Below are 18,024 nucleotides of genomic sequence, written 5' to 3'. Positions count from 1 at the left end.
GTGTAGCATTTTGATTGGTTGAGTTTGGAAAAGGAAAGCAAGTCACTTCCTGTTAGATTTTTGTGTCTTAGGTAGAGAATTGTGTGTAGTGCTTTATGCAATTGAAAACTGAGTGAAAGGGTGAGAAATAGCTTATGGTTTTGGAGATTTGAGGTGAGGTTTTGCTCTTTGAGTGAGAGGTTTAAAAAAATCGCGTGACATGTAAAGATTTTGTGTGTAAACAATTGTAAAAAAACTGTAAGCTGCTGGCATCACGGAGGAGCAGGGATGGGGCGTCGTTTGCCGAAAAACCTGAGCCCAGATTTACTGTCCTCTACCAATTATCCCACCCAATTTTCTCTAACTTCACCATACTCTCTTCCTTCTCCCGCTTTCCTCACTTGTCTCATTAAGTTACATCCTAGCCTGTAACCATCGTGACCCCGTATCTCGACCCTCAGCGGGCGCTTTACTTCTGACTCAGGGATAAATGAAACAAGGGGAGGCGAGAGCAGTGGAAAGACAAAAGAATGTGCATTTGTTTTCATGGACGTTCACCCAGGTACTATGTTTTGTAGGTGTCCCGCGTCTACACATATTACAGTTTTTCACAATTGCTAAGACACATTTCTTGAAACCTTCATCCATTTTCTCAAAACTTTAAACATAAAACCCAATCTTTAAACTACATTCACAAAACCCCTGACTCTTCTGGCAAAATCAAACAATCGCCTCAAAACCATGTGATCAGCGCTCAAAATCAAACACTGCTTTCAAAGCATAAACACAGCCAGACAATATGTAAAACACTACAGAGCATTCTTTAGACACTACATTATAAAACTGAGAACACAGCATCCAGGATATGTAGTTACAGAAAATGTTTTTTGCATATAGGAAAAACATTTTCCAATTTAAGAAGTATAGTAATCACAACTTAGTACAGTAAATATATAGTATGCTGTAAGTACTGCAAGTATTACAGTACGGAATATCTGTATATCAGCACTTGCATAAAAATACAGAACTGTAAGCCCAAAGAACAAAGAAAACTAAATGAAAAGCACATTACACTCAAAAATGTTCTGCAGATGCAAAATCAAAGTGAATGAGAGATTCATTCTGCCTCAGCATCACGTCTTTCTGCTGGATCCGGCTAGAGGACTTCATCCACATCACATGCAACCTTGTCCCCTGCCAAGCAAGGGAGGAAAACCCTCTGGTGTTCTGGATGCAGCCTTACTGCAACAACACACCTATCTCACCACAGGCCAATTCCATTGCCTGTAAGAGATTTTCCCTAGTAAATGAATTTCGGTCATAGGTCACCACCAGGCAGAGAAAAATTCTTCTGTTGGATTTAAGTAAGGGCTGTAGGTTGAAGGTAATCATTAACGAATTACTGGTTGCTGGTTGATGTTGAACCACTTGCTTAGCGGGACACCACAGTGAAAGCTGACATCGTCCCATAGACAGGTTGTACTGACGCCTGATGATCCTGCTGCTCACACTCAATCAAAAAATCCCAAATCCCACCCAGAAAAGTAAGAAGATGTTCAGTGTTATATAGCCCCAAGGTTGAATGACAGTAAAGAACCTGTCCCTTACTTATAGCTTGGTCAAAGTGTGACATTGCCACTAAGCTGGACAGGGACTTGACCACATATTGGTTTAAGTGTGCAGAATTATGAGCTGTTGTGTGTAAAAGATGACAGCTGTGTTGTAGTTGTGTTTAACTTTTGCCGCATGTATTTACCATTTTTTAAGTGCATCACAGTGCAAACTGTGTTTTAGTGAGTGACAGTGTATTTAGAGTTTTGCAAAAAGAGTGGATGAGATTTGCAAACAGTGTCTTAACTACCTGAACTTGTTTAAGGTTTTGCCAAAAGAGTGACTGATTCGACACATGGATTTAGGCCACTGTGCATTTGGTTCAGAGAATGGGGTTAGGGTTTTAGCAATTGTGGAAAACTGTAATGTGGTGCAGGCGTGAGAGTATCATAACTGCGTACCTCTGTGTCTGTTGGTTGTTTTGTCAAACATAAGCATGGCATCATCGACCTGTGAGAACAAAGCAAAGAATAGATGAGCTTCGACATATTAACACACACACACACACACCATTACGCAGCATGGGGTGCCATTGTCCCTCTTTAGCATTGGAGTAAGAGGGGAAAACAGATGGAGAGGGTGGAGGGGGGAAGAGGGTGGAGGGGTGACAGGTGACAAAGGAGAAAAGAAAAAGAAAGAATGAGAGGGAGAGAGAGAGGAAGAGAGCAATGGGGAAATGAGGGAGAGAGGGGGGGGCGCTGTATAAAAATAAAATGAAATGCTATCTATCAAGGTGAAAAAGAAGTGAATGTTCCCCGTTCACGAGGCGCTGGAGGAAATTCTTTCCCATTCTTTGCTCTGTGTTTCTCCCAAGTTCTGCTCTCTCTCTCTCTCCCTCCCTCCCTCTCTTTTTTTCTCCTTTCATTCGTTCACCCTTGCTGTCTTTCTTTCCCTGTCTACAAAGTTTACTATTCCCATGGAGATCCTGTAAAGAATTTCAATTAGAAGAATCTGTACCCCCCCCCCCCCAACTAATTTCAATGAATAGAATGGAGAGAAAGGAGAAAAAGAGAGGGAGAGTACGCATGTGACAGAAAAGGAGGAAAAAGGGAGAAAAGGGGATGAATAATGGGGTGATTTAAAAAAAAGATAGAAGGTGAAGGTTTTGACGGAGGATAGAAAATCTGTCACTCGAACATTTTGGATCAGAGAGTATAGAACAAAGTGAACTAGAGTCTTTGTCAACACGCTCTCCTTTTATTCTCCTTCTCCCTCCACTTTCCGTTTTTGCTCTCACTCCACTGCCCTATTCATATTCCTCCTCCTCCCCCTTTTCACCCTCTATCCTCCCTCCCTCCCTGCCTCACTTGTCCTTCACTGGCAGGAAAGTTAGCAGCTTCTGCTTATGAGGAGAGAGAAAGGGAAGCAGAGGCCTGGGATCACTGCGGAAATAATGTTTGTGTCTTCTGTCGTTCTACAGAGGAGGGAAGGAGAAAAAAAAAAAGAGTATTGTGACAAAGTTCACAAAATTCTGCAACACTGCCCTTTCCACATCACATGGAGACACATGTGGAGAATGACTACATGGCTATTTTCATTAGGCAGCAAGCACTGAAACTCAAACCAGTGAAACATGAGTGGCAGAGGCCTCTTGATGGCCAGGCCATCCGATTTCTAACCTTTACCTCAGATGAAAAAAACAAATCGTCTGGTCTGACCGAGATTATGTGTGAGCACGTGACTATAAAAGTGAGTTTTGATTTTCCTTGCCAAATGATGAATATGGGGAGGTTCAAGGCGGCTTCTACAACCTCTCTGACACTTTTCAATTCTCATCCTTGTCAATGTATAGCTTGGACACACACACAAACACACAAACATACACACACACACAGCACCCCCCACCCCCTCTCCCTCATTCAGTTTTTACCCCTCCCACCTCCTCTCCTCTCCCCTCATGCTTTCCACCCTTCCGGTCGTCCAAACTCAATGACACAGCAGAGAGCCAGGGAACAGGACAGTAAGTAGACAGCTGCGAGCCAACATGTTATCATAAGAGTAGAATTACACACACAGCTAGCCCTCCTGTTAGCATTAGCAACATCTATTCTGGAAGAGATGACTGATGGCTAGCGCTGCCCCAGTCCCAGGTGCTTTTGATCTGTGCTGCTCTGAGGCCACATTTCTGAAGCCAGAAAAAAAAAAAAGATAACATGCTGTACAGTCATGCTAGCACGGTGCATCTAATTGTTTCCCATTCGGATACAATGGTGTGCTGACTTGAGAAGTTATTCTGTCACGCGCGTGAGCTTACACTGTGGTCGCACACCAGCCCCCTTGCCCTTGCCAAAACCCATAAGGAGATGAATCTCCAATGTCCACTGCCCGGGGTGCTGTAAGACAATCTGATTGGATAGCTGTGGGGTTCTGAAATTGGCTTAGCAGCGGCTCAGTCGCTAACTAGTCAGCATGCATGCAGAGAGCAAAGAAAAGTTAAGGTCATACTTTCATGAAGTTCTGACATTCCCAGATGTACCGAAACAAGGGTCAGCTGTGACCATGCGTCACTTTTTGGACTGCAGCATTAAAAATATCCAGGTTTTAGTGAAGCGTGCAGCTATTGTCTGAAGAACAAGCGTTTGCTGACAAGTCCATTACACTTTTTGCGAGATTATGAAAGGTGGCATTCACATTTTTTCCCTTCTGTCTCCTCACATCTCCCTCTTTCATTCTCTCACTCCCTCTCTCTCTCTCTCCGGCCATCTCTCTCTCTAAACAGGCCAGCAGACAAAGTGTTCAGTCAAGCCTCCTAATCGCCAGCTCACATGGGTGAGTGGAGTCCCAACTTTTCCCGTCTGCCTGTCCGTGCTGCATTTTTCATCTTATCCACTCCTTCCTTTGCTTACTGCTCTGGCCTATTCTCTCATTTGATTTCAGGAGAGTTTCATAGAAAAAGGGGCTTTAATGGTAGTTTTTCAGGAATGCAGTACAGAGACGCAGGATAAAAAGCATGAAAACAGGGATTTCTCTGGGATCAAACGTAATTGACTGTATGACCAAAACGCTTGAAATGCTAATTATTAAATTATCAAACTGCATGCCGGATTTTCAGTTTCAGCCTCGGCCAAAAAGAAAAGAGGTGTTCTCAACTCCTCCAGGTTAAGGGGGATTACAAGACGTCCACCTCAGGATTAAGACCTATTTCTCATACAAACATGGCTGCTGTAGTCTTATTGGCCTTGGGACATTTAGCAACAGAACCACCTGGCGTGTCAACTGAGCAGCCGTTTCAGTCCAGGCGGATGAAGTTTCTGTAGGTGTGCTTTCAGAAATATACTTTTTTTTTTTAAATAAACAACGGCACGTATCAAAGAGTTGCAGAAAACGCATAGTGCATTCTGTGTTTTCCTTTGCGAGGCGGTGCCACAGTATGAAAATAAACAGGACACTGAGTACTACCCCATCCTAACCTGCACCTTGTAACCAGGCTCAGATAATAAACAAGAAATACCTCCCGCTCAGCAGGAATGCACTGTGGGATTGGCGCTATCCTTGATACAGCTTTGGTCTCACGTGTCCAAACAGTCCAAATATTCCCTCATCCTGCGGAGGGAGTGTTGTCTTAGACCGGGCTGCCATTTTATAAAACACAGTCAGGAAGCATGACACATGTCACAACAGGCACCTTACAAAGAGTTCAACTGTGCGATGGTCACACTTGTAATCCAGGTCGACCGGGCTCCGTGACCCAGATTTACAAGACATTATTTAAATTTGCACTAGCACCTGAAATATGGTAATACCCCAAACACGAGTCAGAGGCCAACTGAGAGAAAACACAACCAGACACGAGGCAGAAGGAGGTTCGTGCTGTTAATTTCTTCCAACCCATTAGGCCTACATCCTGAAGCGATGTTCATTTTCAGACTCCTTCCTGCTCACCAACAGCAGAACCACACACTTAATGTTTGCGACAACTGGATCGCCGGCTGTGAGTCTTACAGTCTGTGCAAATGTATGCAAGCTCGCCTCCCGTCGCAGCGGCGGCAATGCCACTGTCACACTTTCATGCACACACACACACACACACACACACACACACACACACACATCATCCTCATTCATGCAAATACACACTTCTTACACATTTTTTTAAAGGAAACCAAAAAAAAGAAAAAACACACTGGATTACAGCGGGACAATGGACGAAAGCAGGTCACCACGGCAACAAGCTGAGATTGACTGCAGCAGGGTGTGTGTATGTGGGATGGGAGGGGAGTTGGTGTCTGAGGTACTGATTTTGGGTATGGTGGGGGGGCTGTTGCAGGAGCAGCTGTTGCATTTGATTAGTTAATATTGAGGAGCCTGAACTCTATTCAAACGCACTCGTAAACCCCACGAAAGTGTAGTTGGCTAAAAAGTAACCCAACATTTCATGCATGAGGGATACTTTGATACATTTATGGCCCCATCAGATTGGTGTTTCTCCCTTTCACAGTCACTTTTCCTCCTCACTATCTCAACATTCCTCCTTTTCTCTGCCCTTCAACCCTTCTGAGTTACCCTCCCTCACTCTCTATGGGGGGTCGCTTCTTCCCTTTCAGTCCCCCGCCATCTCCCTCTTCTCTTCCCCTCCTCTCAATGCTTTTTTTTTCTTCCTCCCTCTCCCCGGCCACTCATCTGTCTCCACAGCATGTGTTTGCCTTTCACCAAATTTCATTCAAAGGAGCTAAGCAGGACAAATGTAGAAGCTAAAAACACTGCAGCAAAACAGCTAACAAAGGAGATAAACTAACTAATACTGTGGCTGGCAGAGCAGAACACACAGCATCTTTCTTTCCTTTCTTTTGGTTCCTTCTCTTTCAGTCCTCTCTTTGCCCTTCAACGTCTCACTACTTCTTCTATGAAATTAGGCCACTTTTGCACTTTTTGTTGCGCCTCGACTCAAATGAAAAGGGGAAAAGAGTAAGAGTCAAGGAGCAGAAAAACAAGCTGAAACTGACTTAATGTCAAAAGGGATAGGCCAGGGCCGACAAATGAATATAATCTATCAAAGGTGCACAGTCCATTAGAGCAGTGATTCCCAACCAGGGGTACTTGTACTCCAGGGAGTACTTCTGCAGATGCCAGGGGGTACCTGGGAAGATTGTGGAGTAGCTCAAGTAATTTGATAAAAGTAGAAATTTCCACATCATGTTAACACCGCATACCACTAAGATTGTGTGAAAACTAGTAAGCAAGCAAGCAGAGTAGCACAGTGAAACAGTTAACATTAGCTAAAAGATAATGGATAAATGACTGAAATAGCTAATAGTTGTGGAAATAACTGAAAAAGTTAGCTGAAAGTAATGTCTTAAATGGGGAACACTAGCTAAGTAATGGATCAAATAAATAACTAAGTAATGGATAAACTGTTAAAATAGTTAGCCGTAAACTCAAACAAACTGACCTAATTAACAGATCAATTCCATGGAGAAATATTGAAACATTCAGTATTATATTCACTTTTATATCATTATTAGTTAAATAATATCCAGTTTGAATTCAGTGTGAACACATTTTTACAGGATGTTGATTAAGGGGTTCTTGAGCTCCTCTGACCAGTCTGACACAAAAGGTTGGGAACCACTGCACGAGAGAATCTGAAAGACTTTTCACTGAGTGTGATGGCTACAAATAGATGCCAGATTTGTGTATAGTTTACCTTTCCAAACTGGTCGAAGTAATGCTTCACATCTTCGATTGTAGTATTGACTGACAGTCCTCCGACAAAGATCTTCTTTGTCCTGGTCACCAGCTAGCAACACAGAAGAAGAAGAAGGCATCGTTTACCACTAATCACATTAGGCAGGGGTAGATGCCGGTGATAAAGAGACTTTGTGTTTATCTAATCTAAGAGATTTCTGAAAGCTCTGCTGAGCATGCAATCTAATTCACATCTGTTGAAGGTCTTTTACATTTAGGGCCCAGAGGTGTGTGTGTGGACAGGTGAGCACTATCTGTGTGTAGGCATTTATTTATGTGTGTGTGCGTGTGTGCGTGTGTGTGTGTGTGTCTGTGCCAGGAAAAAAATTTGCGTGTGCATAACATGTTGGCTGCTGATGGTCGGGGGTTGGGCGGGGTCAGGGTATAGGGTCACCGGGTCAGTCTGGACAAGTGGATTGCAGCTCCTCTTTGGTCATGTGCCTGACTCTAATCCCAGCCAACCAGGGCTGAGTAAAGAGGGGTGACACGTCACATCATCACTACATCTCCTTCCTGTTAACCCCTTCGGAGTGCACTCACCTTAGGCTGCGCCCGGCGAGGAAACGCCACCTTTGGGTCGATCTGTAGGGGAGAGATGAGTTAAGATGAGTTAAGATGAGTTGGTGAAAATAGAAGAAGCACATTTCAAGACATCCTACTGTGCATTTGATTGCAGTTTTGATGACTGATGAACGGAGCCAATTGTGCTAGGCCGGCGCTACTTCATTACAGATATTTAGAAGATCCTATTAGAAGTGAGCTATTTTTGACATTTGCTTTATCTTCTCATTGTTTGGTGACACACAGACCACACAGGTGTAAGTGTAAAAATAATAATAGCAAATTGTTTTTCCTTTAAATTTTCGAACTTTTCTTTTCTTCTGGCCTTATTAAAACCCAATATGGGGAAAAGTATTGAAGTGGTAACCCTCCCTTTGCTTTCATGAAGGTGCCAAAACAGAAATGCAATGTTATTAAACCAAAAAAGGAAGTATTTCATATTTCATGCATGAATACATATTATATATTTCTTTAGTTTGCCAACAAGCCGTTTGCAGACAAATAAATGTACAATATACATAGCTACACATTACTTACGTTGGGTGTCAATTCCACCCCATAAACAGATTTTTCTAGGCTTTATGAGTTAGAAACTACTGTCAGCATACTAAAGAAATGCATAAAGCTGAAAATCCATGTTTTACAGCTGAAGTCTCATGTAATCAGTATAAAATCATGTTATAAGAAATTCTTATAAAATTTGGAAAATTATCAATTTGATAAAACAATTTTAAACATGTTTTTTGGTTTTAAAAAAGGGGTTAAACAGAGAACAAATTTCCCCTGTGTCTTTTGAGACTCGGAGGCAGACCCCTTCTTACCTAGAGCACCCACCTTTAAAATACAATAAATAAATAAGTTTCTTTGAGCAAAGACACAAAAACCTCTACCTGCTCTGGATATGTTGTTCAATAGCTGGTCCTGTGCCTGTGTAAACTGATTTTCACTCTGGGCATCAATGAATTAACACACTGTTAACTAACTAGAATTAGTTACAACACAGAGCCTCTAAGTATGAACCCATCAAGGCCTACAGGCCCAAAAGTAGATCGAATGCTAATCTGCGAGTATGTATAGTAGGCCCTTGTTTATGCAAGCCCCAAAAAATCCAAACACATCAGCCAAACAAACAGGCGTATGGAACAAAATACACAGTGAGACATGAATATGTACTTTCCCTAAATTGACACAACTAAATGTATCTTAGCCACAAGCTAGATAGAGCAGGGCAGTCTGGAATCCAAAAGGAGCATTTAATATTCTGACTACATTTCAGATAGATATATTTTTTTTCTTAAATCTCACAAATCCAGACAACCTCCATTTTGGATTAGCAAGATTTGACTGTATCCATATTTCTCCCAAGTGGAATGTCTCGGCAGTGGTCAAGGTTACAGATAAAATTAGAAGCAAATGAGTTTTGAATGAGCTGGCCTTTAATAATGCTAAATATGCAAAGCCTGGCCTGGCATTTTAAATTTGTGAGGAATCTCATGTTATTCTCACTCAAGCCGGCGAGAGAGATGATTTTAGGTCACAGGACCTTGTAGTGTATTATGGTCTTAGAGTTCCATCTTTGTTCTAATAATTGGATGTGTGAAGCAAAACCCCTTGTGTCTCACACAGCCGCTATCAGAGGTATTGAATTGATATTGGCAACTAAAAGGAGCCTATCACATGGCCAGAAATAAGTACATATTACGTGAACAATGCACACAGCACAAGGGAGGGTGTTCATTCAATATTCAAGCAATCCTTTCGTCTCTTTCCTGTGATAATTCCCTGCTTCTGATGACAAATCTACAGACAAAAATATCCTACGAGGACCTTTAAGTGCCTCAGATTTAACACCGCTTCGAGAGCACAACGCTGTGTAACTAAGATGCAGCTGCAGCGTCCTTGGAAGGGATTGCAGAAGGTCTTTGCACCTTGAAGTGGGACACAAAGACGAGAGGAGTCATGTCACCTCCAGCTGGTCTGAGCACAAAGACAAAGGTGACAAGGACACGCAAAGCCACCGGCGACTATCGGCAACAGCAGTGCACCAACAGAGCGCCCTAACAAACAATGACAACACAGCATTTCTTACAGGATCTGAGCTTAGTAGGCCAAATGTTACATTATAAATGTGTGGTTTCATACTCTTTGATCACCAACCCAGTGACTTTTGTACCACCTGCTTTTCCTCCTTTAACAGAAATCAAAAAGATGACAGCAAAAGACACAAATACTGGAAATGGCAAGTGCAGATGCAGCAATTTCTATATGAGGGTGTCTACTCTTCGCAGTACACGTAACAGTGCACCTGCACTACTGGAAAAAAACTGTCTCTACGTGTATTTTATGGCAAAAATACAATAAGCGAACCTTAAAGAAGGGAGAAGCTTCAGTGACCTCCAAAGCATAAGACAATGACACAATAACAGACAGTGATTTGCCTAGTCATGATTAAATACTGTACTGTGCCATGTTTTCCTGTAAATACATATTTGTCTAATAACACAGCCTAACTTTATAAAACAGCCCCGGTGTAAAGTGGCTGGGAAATACGAGCATTATATCCAGCGTTTTTACTCCGAACTGAAAGTGCTGAGAGGTAACAGCCTCTCATGCTCAGGCCAGCCCACCTGCCTTTAAGTGTTTTAATAAGACTAGAGGACAGTTGCTGCCCTGAGGCGATTATGTGGCAGAGACACAGACCATGAGCTGACAATTACAACGCTCCGCAACAAACTCTCACATTTTATACAAGGCAGCAGTCACGTACAGTATATATACAGTAAAATATTGACCAAAAAAAACAACCCTGTTTCTACAAGCTGAATGCATAGGAACACAAACATCCAACATCCTGTACACTCAACAGCACGTGGTGAATTTAAAAAGCAGTCTCCTGTCCATGTGTCTTTGTGAGATCCATTTCTTCTTCGATTCTGCTTGCACCAGGAGTGGAAAATCGGTACATATGTGGATTATATCAATAACACCAATGTTTTGGTTTATCCAGTTAATAAAACACCTGACAAATCAAGATGCGTCATCACATTGAGGCAACAATCTAATTAATGCAATGTAATCAAAAAAATTAAAGAGATGGGTACCATGGTGCAAACAGTATATAAATAAATCGGTTGTGAAGTTTATATGTCTCATGGTATATCATCACATATTTCACATGTTGTCAAAACACCAATATTTCAGAGCTTTTAAATGATCAGGAGCTCTTAAAAAACAGCCTAAAATACAGAAGGTTACCAACTAGACTAGGTTAGGCCTAATGCAATATCTGTAGTAGTGCTACTACGGCTACATCATGCCATGCTGTTAAAAAATCATTCCACTTCAGCGAAATAACAGAATATATATCTAACATGTCATTTCTACACTGTACTCAGAAGGCTATAATAAATGAAAACTAAAGCATCTATCAGACTGGCAGATTAGCCTCGAGGAAGACAGATAGGCCACAAAGCAAAAAGTAAAATGACTTAGCCAGGTCACTGTTCGCAACACTCAGAAATAGCTCTTCAGAGGCTTGGCATTGAGAAGCGGCACAGCAATGTAACAGTCCCAATCAACAGCTCCCAAAGAGTGGTGAAAATGTAACTACTCATGAATATGAATAACGTTCAAACCTTTCTAGGAAGATAAAAGTTGCTCTTCCCAGACGGACAAAGAAGAGTTATGACTGAGTGTTCATGAAATGGTCTGACTAACATCCTGCTTCATGACATCCAACCTCTGCACAATCTAAGTAGCAAAGTGAGGGCAGAGCCTACAAATACGATTTAGGTGGTTTAGCTTTTATAACTAGACTATTCTACAACCAATAGTCACCTCACGTGGCCCAGCTCGTCCACCAGTGTTACAAACTGGAAAACAAAAATAAAAAGTAGAATGTCAAATCAATAGATAGACTTAGAGAGAGGGAGAGAGGGGTGAAATGAGAAAGCACAGGGAGAAAGAGAAGGCATTCATTTGGAAAACAGGAGTCAGCCCATGAGAAAGTGGGCCTGTCCAGTGTGGCGGTGCAGTGGGGCCGTCGCAGCAGGCAGCCCCTCTGATTTCATTAATTAACAGGACAAAGAGTACAAAACAGATGGGCCCGTAGAGGAACTGGGGCTCCCGTGCAAACCCCACGGCACTCATACATACACACTCACTCACTCATGGGCACCCACATAAAGTAGCACAAACATAAACACGAGCACATGTATACAAAATGGCAAATTAATGTCATTAAACAGGCGAGACTGCAGAAATACACTCACACACATATACTAATTCGCCTCTCCCAAACTAATGATAGCGAGTGCATCGCTGTCATGCATCGCCGTCACATATAGACATTAAAGCTCTGACACATCAGCCAACCTGCCAAGACATTCTTGCAAACAAAACGGCAAACACCCACGCTGATAAAAAAAAAGGCTGCCCCATTATGGCAATATAATCAATATAAGCTACACAAAAAGCTATAAACAGAAGAGGAGACAAAAGGAGTTGGCATGTCAGCGCATGCACACAGAGTGAGAGGGGAGACTTGGTTTGGGCCCAGGCCAGCAGGGTCAATCTGCACAGCTGAACAATGGCACAGTAATTAGTTAACGAAGCTCACTAATGAGGACCTATCCCAACCCCTACCCCTGTAACCCTGCTAGGGCGTCTCGCCAGGGCGTGTGTGTGTGTGTGTGTGTGTGGCAGTGGTGGTGGGGAGGGGCTGGGGTCGCGCATGTGTAACATGGATAGAGATCCCTGGATCCACCGTCAGAGCAGGACCAGTCTTTATCCCCAGATCTGAGGCCGCGCATGTACCTCGGAAGCCCAATCCAGTTTGCATCCTTCAATCCGATTAGTTGCTCTTCAGATCTATACTAATTACAGCACAGGAGCTGGGCCTCCCTCTCCATCTCCCTCTCTCCTCCACCCCCCTCTCCAGTTATGTCCACGTCAGCACTAATAGCTAATCTCCAATCAGGAGCGAAGGGCCAGTGCTAGCATCTAAACTCTCCACTAACCAGGTGTTAGACCGGTAGCCCCAATGGCCCACAGAGGCTGGTGCTAACATATGTTGTTGCCCGGCTGTAGAAGAGAGCAGCTATATTAGCACCACACTGATGACTACTGTACCTTCACAGGCGGTCTTGCCAAAAGCAGCAATTACCACCTACTGTAACACATTTCGAAAAGAGCATGCCCGGTTTAATTTCTGTAAAAAACAAAGAGGAAATGCAGACTGCTCCCTTTCTTGCTATTGCCTTCGATAAAAAGATATTTGTCTTTTAACTAAGATTAGTTAAGCACTGGACCGGGATTTTTTTAGGGTTTATTTCAGGACACTGCCCCTTTCACACATTACATAATTCAAAAGTCCTACCTACAGTATACAGAGTCACAAAAAAGTAAAGCACAATAATCCATCACTTATGTGCCTGAATCGGTAAAACTAAATTGTGCTGACATCTGAAAACCTTCACAACAACACCACAACTGATACCACGCCATAATCTAACATCACCCGGCGTTGATCAGAGCAAATGAGAAGAGGACGCGTTTCAGAGAATATCTGGTCTCTTTCCCGTAACCGGTTCCAGGGAAGTATCTCTCAGAGAAAACAAATACCAGTTGTGCCCTTCTTCTCTGTCCAGAGAAATACAACAGTACACCACTGCCCCGAGGCCATACTCTGCCCCGGCAGGAAATCTGACCTCCAACCAAAACACCAGCCTCAACAGGCCCTCACTCTAAAAACAATAGACAACCTCTCATTTGTAGCGTTTACATTTTTAAGGCACGCATGTATTGAGAGTAACTAATAATGTCCAATCAGTATTTGGTTGGTTCCCTTTCTAGGGGTGCATAAAACAGTACTGGATGTAACTGGATGGGCTGTAAATGTTTAATACCACATGTAACCAACGGTATGGACCTTGCACCAGTTAATGTAGTACTCCTCAACCCCAGCAGCACCCTGTTGCTGTGCATGAATCATCCCTCCCCATCCCTTTCATTCACCTTCCCCGTCTCTCTCCTTCCTGTGTCAGGCCTCATAGCGTCTTTTTGCACAAACCAAAAGGCACAACATAAAAAGGAAGAAATAAAAAAAAAAATCAGAGCACTGTATATACTTCCTCGTTCCTGGGAGGAATGTCTTTCTTTCTCACATCTCATGCTGATCAAACAATATAGTTAAGAGAGTCCAGGTGTGAGGAGGACACAAAGAGCACAGAAAATCATTCGAATGGTACAGGTATATTATATTATATTGTATAATATATTCAGGAATATCCAAGGAATTTGACCTGCTGTATGTTTAAACAAAAAATGACCTCTTGAACTGCTTTATTCATAATTAACTAAATAAAGAGAAAAACATCTTACCTAACACAGTGGATTGAGCTAGGAATGAGCGGTATTGCTGCTGCACAACATTTGCTCATTTAGCATTAGCGATGGTTTATGTATTGTCATATAAGCAAAACAAAACAAAAAACACAGTCTAAGTCATTGTTGTGTTTAACGATACAGCCCTTGCAAATCTGAGAGATTTTCAAACACATGGGGGAAATATATCTGCGCTCTTATTTCCAACATGGAACGACAAAATGGCAACCATACCCTGTTTAAAACGCCTGGTTGGATAAACGGTACCACGGCGTGCTTCCCCCCGCAGAATGATGCCACAACAACCTGAGCATCCAAAGCTGCATTTGAGTGGTTAACATTATTATTGTTTAGCCTTATGCTGTATTTTGGTTTATAATAGGGCAACGCCTCGCCCCACCAGTGGCCTGCCAAGCTGAGCTTCCAAAAAGCCTCTGCCTCCGAACCAGTGATCACACAGCACACAGCACACACACACACACACTAGTTTTAATAGGTAATGTGACTCACTGTATAACACTTTACAGTTGCTTGGAACTTACTTTCAAGCTAAAAGAACTGACAGATTACCAGCAGCAACACTCACTTTGCAATAAATAACAAGGCAACTGTGCAGAAAGATCCAACTTTGCCAAAACTCATATTTGAAAACCGCACCTTAAAAACCAAACAGATAAGATCTCCATCTTGCACAAAGTATAAAGGTCATGACATAACATTGTCTGTGCATGTCAGAGCTCTGCTGCCCAGCCGAGGCGAGTGTCTTAAGTTAATGCAAAATAGCTGAGAAGTTGTTATGGAGACAAAATCCCATCAGGCTTTGCAGCAACAGCGCTGTCTCCTGTGGCTGGCGTCACCCCCAGCAACAGGCCTTCTCCAACAACTAAACCAACTCTACCTTTTCTCCACCCCTGGGCTCTGCTGCCTTTCTGTGCCACCGGTTTTCACTCTCAAATGATCCTATTGTGTGTGTGTGTGTATGTGTGTGTGTGTGGTTAGGAAAGACCACAAGCTGACGAAGACACACCCAGCCTCGTTTCTACAACCAATCTACATGACCAAGAGGGCAGCATTCACACCTTCATAGACATTTAAATCACAGTCGGTCATCTTGACCACAGGGATGCACTGGTGTCCTCTCACCCCTGTCCTCTGTGAGGACATAATGTAGCTAAACACAAACATCGAGTGCTCTTGACCTTTATTTGGTAACTGATCTGTCCCATTTACCCACATTTAAATTTTCACGGGTAGGAGGGGACAATCACAGAGTAACTCTAGATCACAGTAGTTTTTCAAACAAACCTTGACATCAATATTTAAATTCAGCTAAGACTCATTTGGACCTCACAGACTTCCCCCTTGGGAACCACTGCCACAACTGTTTCCTCAAACTTTTTTTCCCTCCCCTGTGAGAGCAGCCACTAGAAAACAAGTGCTGTTATTTTCTAAGGGGTGGGGGGGGGGGACTTGCGAGCTCTCTGCATAAACCCTTTGAGGATTTTGCAGGGGCTCCAACCCCATTCAGGTCCCCAGGTAACCATGGCAATGAAGACCAAGAAAGAACGCTTTCATGTTGGCGCCCTGAACCGGGATTTGGAGGGGGAAATGAGAGGAGAGAGAGGAGGAGGAGGGGCTGCTCCAAAACGCACTCCTTAACTTTACAAGACATACGGTGGGAGGCAAAATGCACCGAAGGGAAGAAAAAAAACATGCAACACAGACTCCGAAAAGTTAGGCTAACCCAAGACAACCCACTGGCTGCATCCAGCTCTGCAAAGGCACAACTCACCGTTTTGGAATCCAATTCGTGTCTGTTTTGCGCCAAAACCTTTTCCACGCCGGCTTGTTCTGCGTATGTCACAAACCCAAACCCCCTGTAAAGGAAAAGAAGGGGGGAGGAAAGCAATTAAACTCCCCTCAAAAAAAATGTTGAATGCAAACTCACTGCACTTAAACAGTCTCATGGAAAAGCTTGAAAGAGCATGAGGCATCCAGTGATAGGACGACGGAGTGCACACGCCTCCCTCTTACCTCGACCGCTTGGTAACGGGATCCCGCATCACCATACACTCCTTCACCTCGCCGAATTTACAGAAGTACTCCTTCAGGCCCTCTGCAAAAGACAGCAAGTGGGGAGGGGGTGGTGGGGGCATGGTTAAACGTACATCCAGATATTAGACACGACTGTCCCTACAGGCCGTGGTGTAGGTGATGTGCTGGCCGTGGCTGGAAAGAGACAATGGGGTCGGGCGGACCACGTTGTGTTCGTGTCCCTCCGGTCCTCGGGGACTGTAGGCTACACACACACACACGGGCTATCTGGCCATTCAGCATAATAGCCCATTAGGCCCATAAACAAAGCTACACTTGGTGACGATTGCTGTGTTGACACGGCTAGATAATAACACGGGCCATCGCAACAAGAATAAACTGTAGCCTGCTCGTGCACCAGCCCCCCCCCCTCCCCTGCTCGTGGCTCTTAAAATAAATGAATGGATTCATCCGGGTGTAGCAATAAGGGGAAACAACACACGAGCGTGGGCATCAATATGAGCTGAACTTCTGTTTTAAGGCTGAATAATCGACCCCTTTTACTATAAATATCCGTCTCTGTTATTAACAGTGTAATGGGCGCACAGGAAAAAAAGGCAGACAAAGTCGGTGAATGTGTGCATGCATTTCCAGTGTTAATCTCCCTGCGTCTTGGCAAGTCTAAATCCTAAGAGCTGATCCTTATTGAATAGGAGGCTTTGATTTAACTATTTACAGTGCCCCCACCCCCCCACCCCCAACTTCAGGAAGCCTCTCGGCTAATATGGAAGCTATTATTAAGCCAAATGTATACAGACGTAAACAGGAGGCTTTCATTCAGACTTGTTAAAGTAGCGTGCGGGACAGCTCACCTTGTGTTGTCTGCCAACTCAGACCCCCGATGAACATTTTGCTGAATGAGAGAAATACAAGCGGTAAGTCACACAGAATAACACGCGTCTTTTATGCAAAACACAGGCACATTCAATGGGGGGGGGGGACCGGTGGGGAATTGTGTGTAATATAGCATCAATAAAGTAAGAAGAAAGCATCGGCCATGTTGCGAAGTCACCAATCGGGCCGTTATAATCCCCTAGAGGAGGGGAAAAAGGGAGAGGATTTTTTTCCAGAGGATGGAGGAGAAGTTGCAATGTGGCCTTCTGGAGGAAAAATCGAGAGAAATAAACAAACAAGAGAGGAAGAGAGAGACAAACAGGCGGAAAAGCAGCGGTGCGTCTGTGTCTCCTCCGCTGAGTGGATCCATCCCACACATCGGCTACAGACACACACACACACTATACACACAGCGTGCTTGTCTTTTGTCTCGGCGCGGCTCCGCTCCCGCACTGAACTCAACTAAAGTCCAAGGTGAACTCAAACCGGGCCGAGAGGCGAGCAAAAGGCGGGCAGGCGGGCTGAGGCTGTTACCAGGGGTCGTGGGGGGAGTTGTCCGTGCTGGAGGACAGGCTGCTCTGGCTCCCTTCCGTATCCATTCTGCTCTCCGCTGGTATATTCCCGCACTGTGAGGCGAGGAGAGGCAGTGAAGCTCCACTGCTGCTGCTGCTCCAGACTCAGGGGCGGGCAGCCGAGAGGGGAGGGAGGGGGGGCCGGAGAGGTGGGGGTGGGGCGGTTAAAAGGAGGAGGGGTGAGCGCGGGGAGAAACACACACACACACACGCTCTGAGAGAAGCTCCGCCTCTACCTCGTTTTCCGTAGCCTACCCTGGCCTCGGACGTCCCTCCCTCCTCCCCCCTGCACGTTGCCTGCCTT

At 44.0% G+C, this 18,024-nt stretch overlaps 1 protein-coding gene across 1 annotated transcript in view; it reads right to left on the bottom strand.

Annotated features, from left to right (window-relative positions):
- LOC123987507 (RNA-binding protein Musashi homolog 1-like) overlaps window positions 1–17,820 on the bottom strand; it is a 26,273-nt gene extending 8,453 nt beyond the window's left edge. The window contains exons 1-7 of the mRNA XM_046076468.1: window positions 17,683–17,820; window positions 17,127–17,167; window positions 16,255–16,336; window positions 16,013–16,097; window positions 7,816–7,857; window positions 7,235–7,327; window positions 1,992–2,040 (exon numbers count right to left, since the gene is read on the bottom strand). Of these exons, the coding sequence (XP_045932424.1) occupies window positions 1,992–2,040; window positions 7,235–7,327; window positions 7,816–7,857; window positions 16,013–16,097; window positions 16,255–16,336; window positions 17,127–17,167; window positions 17,683–17,747 (457 nt within the window). The 5' untranslated portion in view covers window positions 17,748–17,820. The remainder of the gene's footprint in view (window positions 1–1,991; window positions 2,041–7,234; window positions 7,328–7,815; window positions 7,858–16,012; window positions 16,098–16,254; window positions 16,337–17,126; window positions 17,168–17,682) is intronic.
- Between the last annotated feature and the right edge of the window lie 204 nt (window positions 17,821–18,024).

This window comes from Micropterus dolomieu, linkage group LG18 (genome assembly GCF_021292245.1).
Source record: "Micropterus dolomieu isolate WLL.071019.BEF.003 ecotype Adirondacks linkage group LG18, ASM2129224v1, whole genome shotgun sequence".
Classification (NCBI taxonomy): Eukaryota; Metazoa; Chordata; class Actinopteri; order Centrarchiformes; family Centrarchidae; genus Micropterus; species Micropterus dolomieu.
Note: the sequence above shows the minus strand (reverse complement) of the source record. Positions and strands in the feature narration are given on the sequence as shown.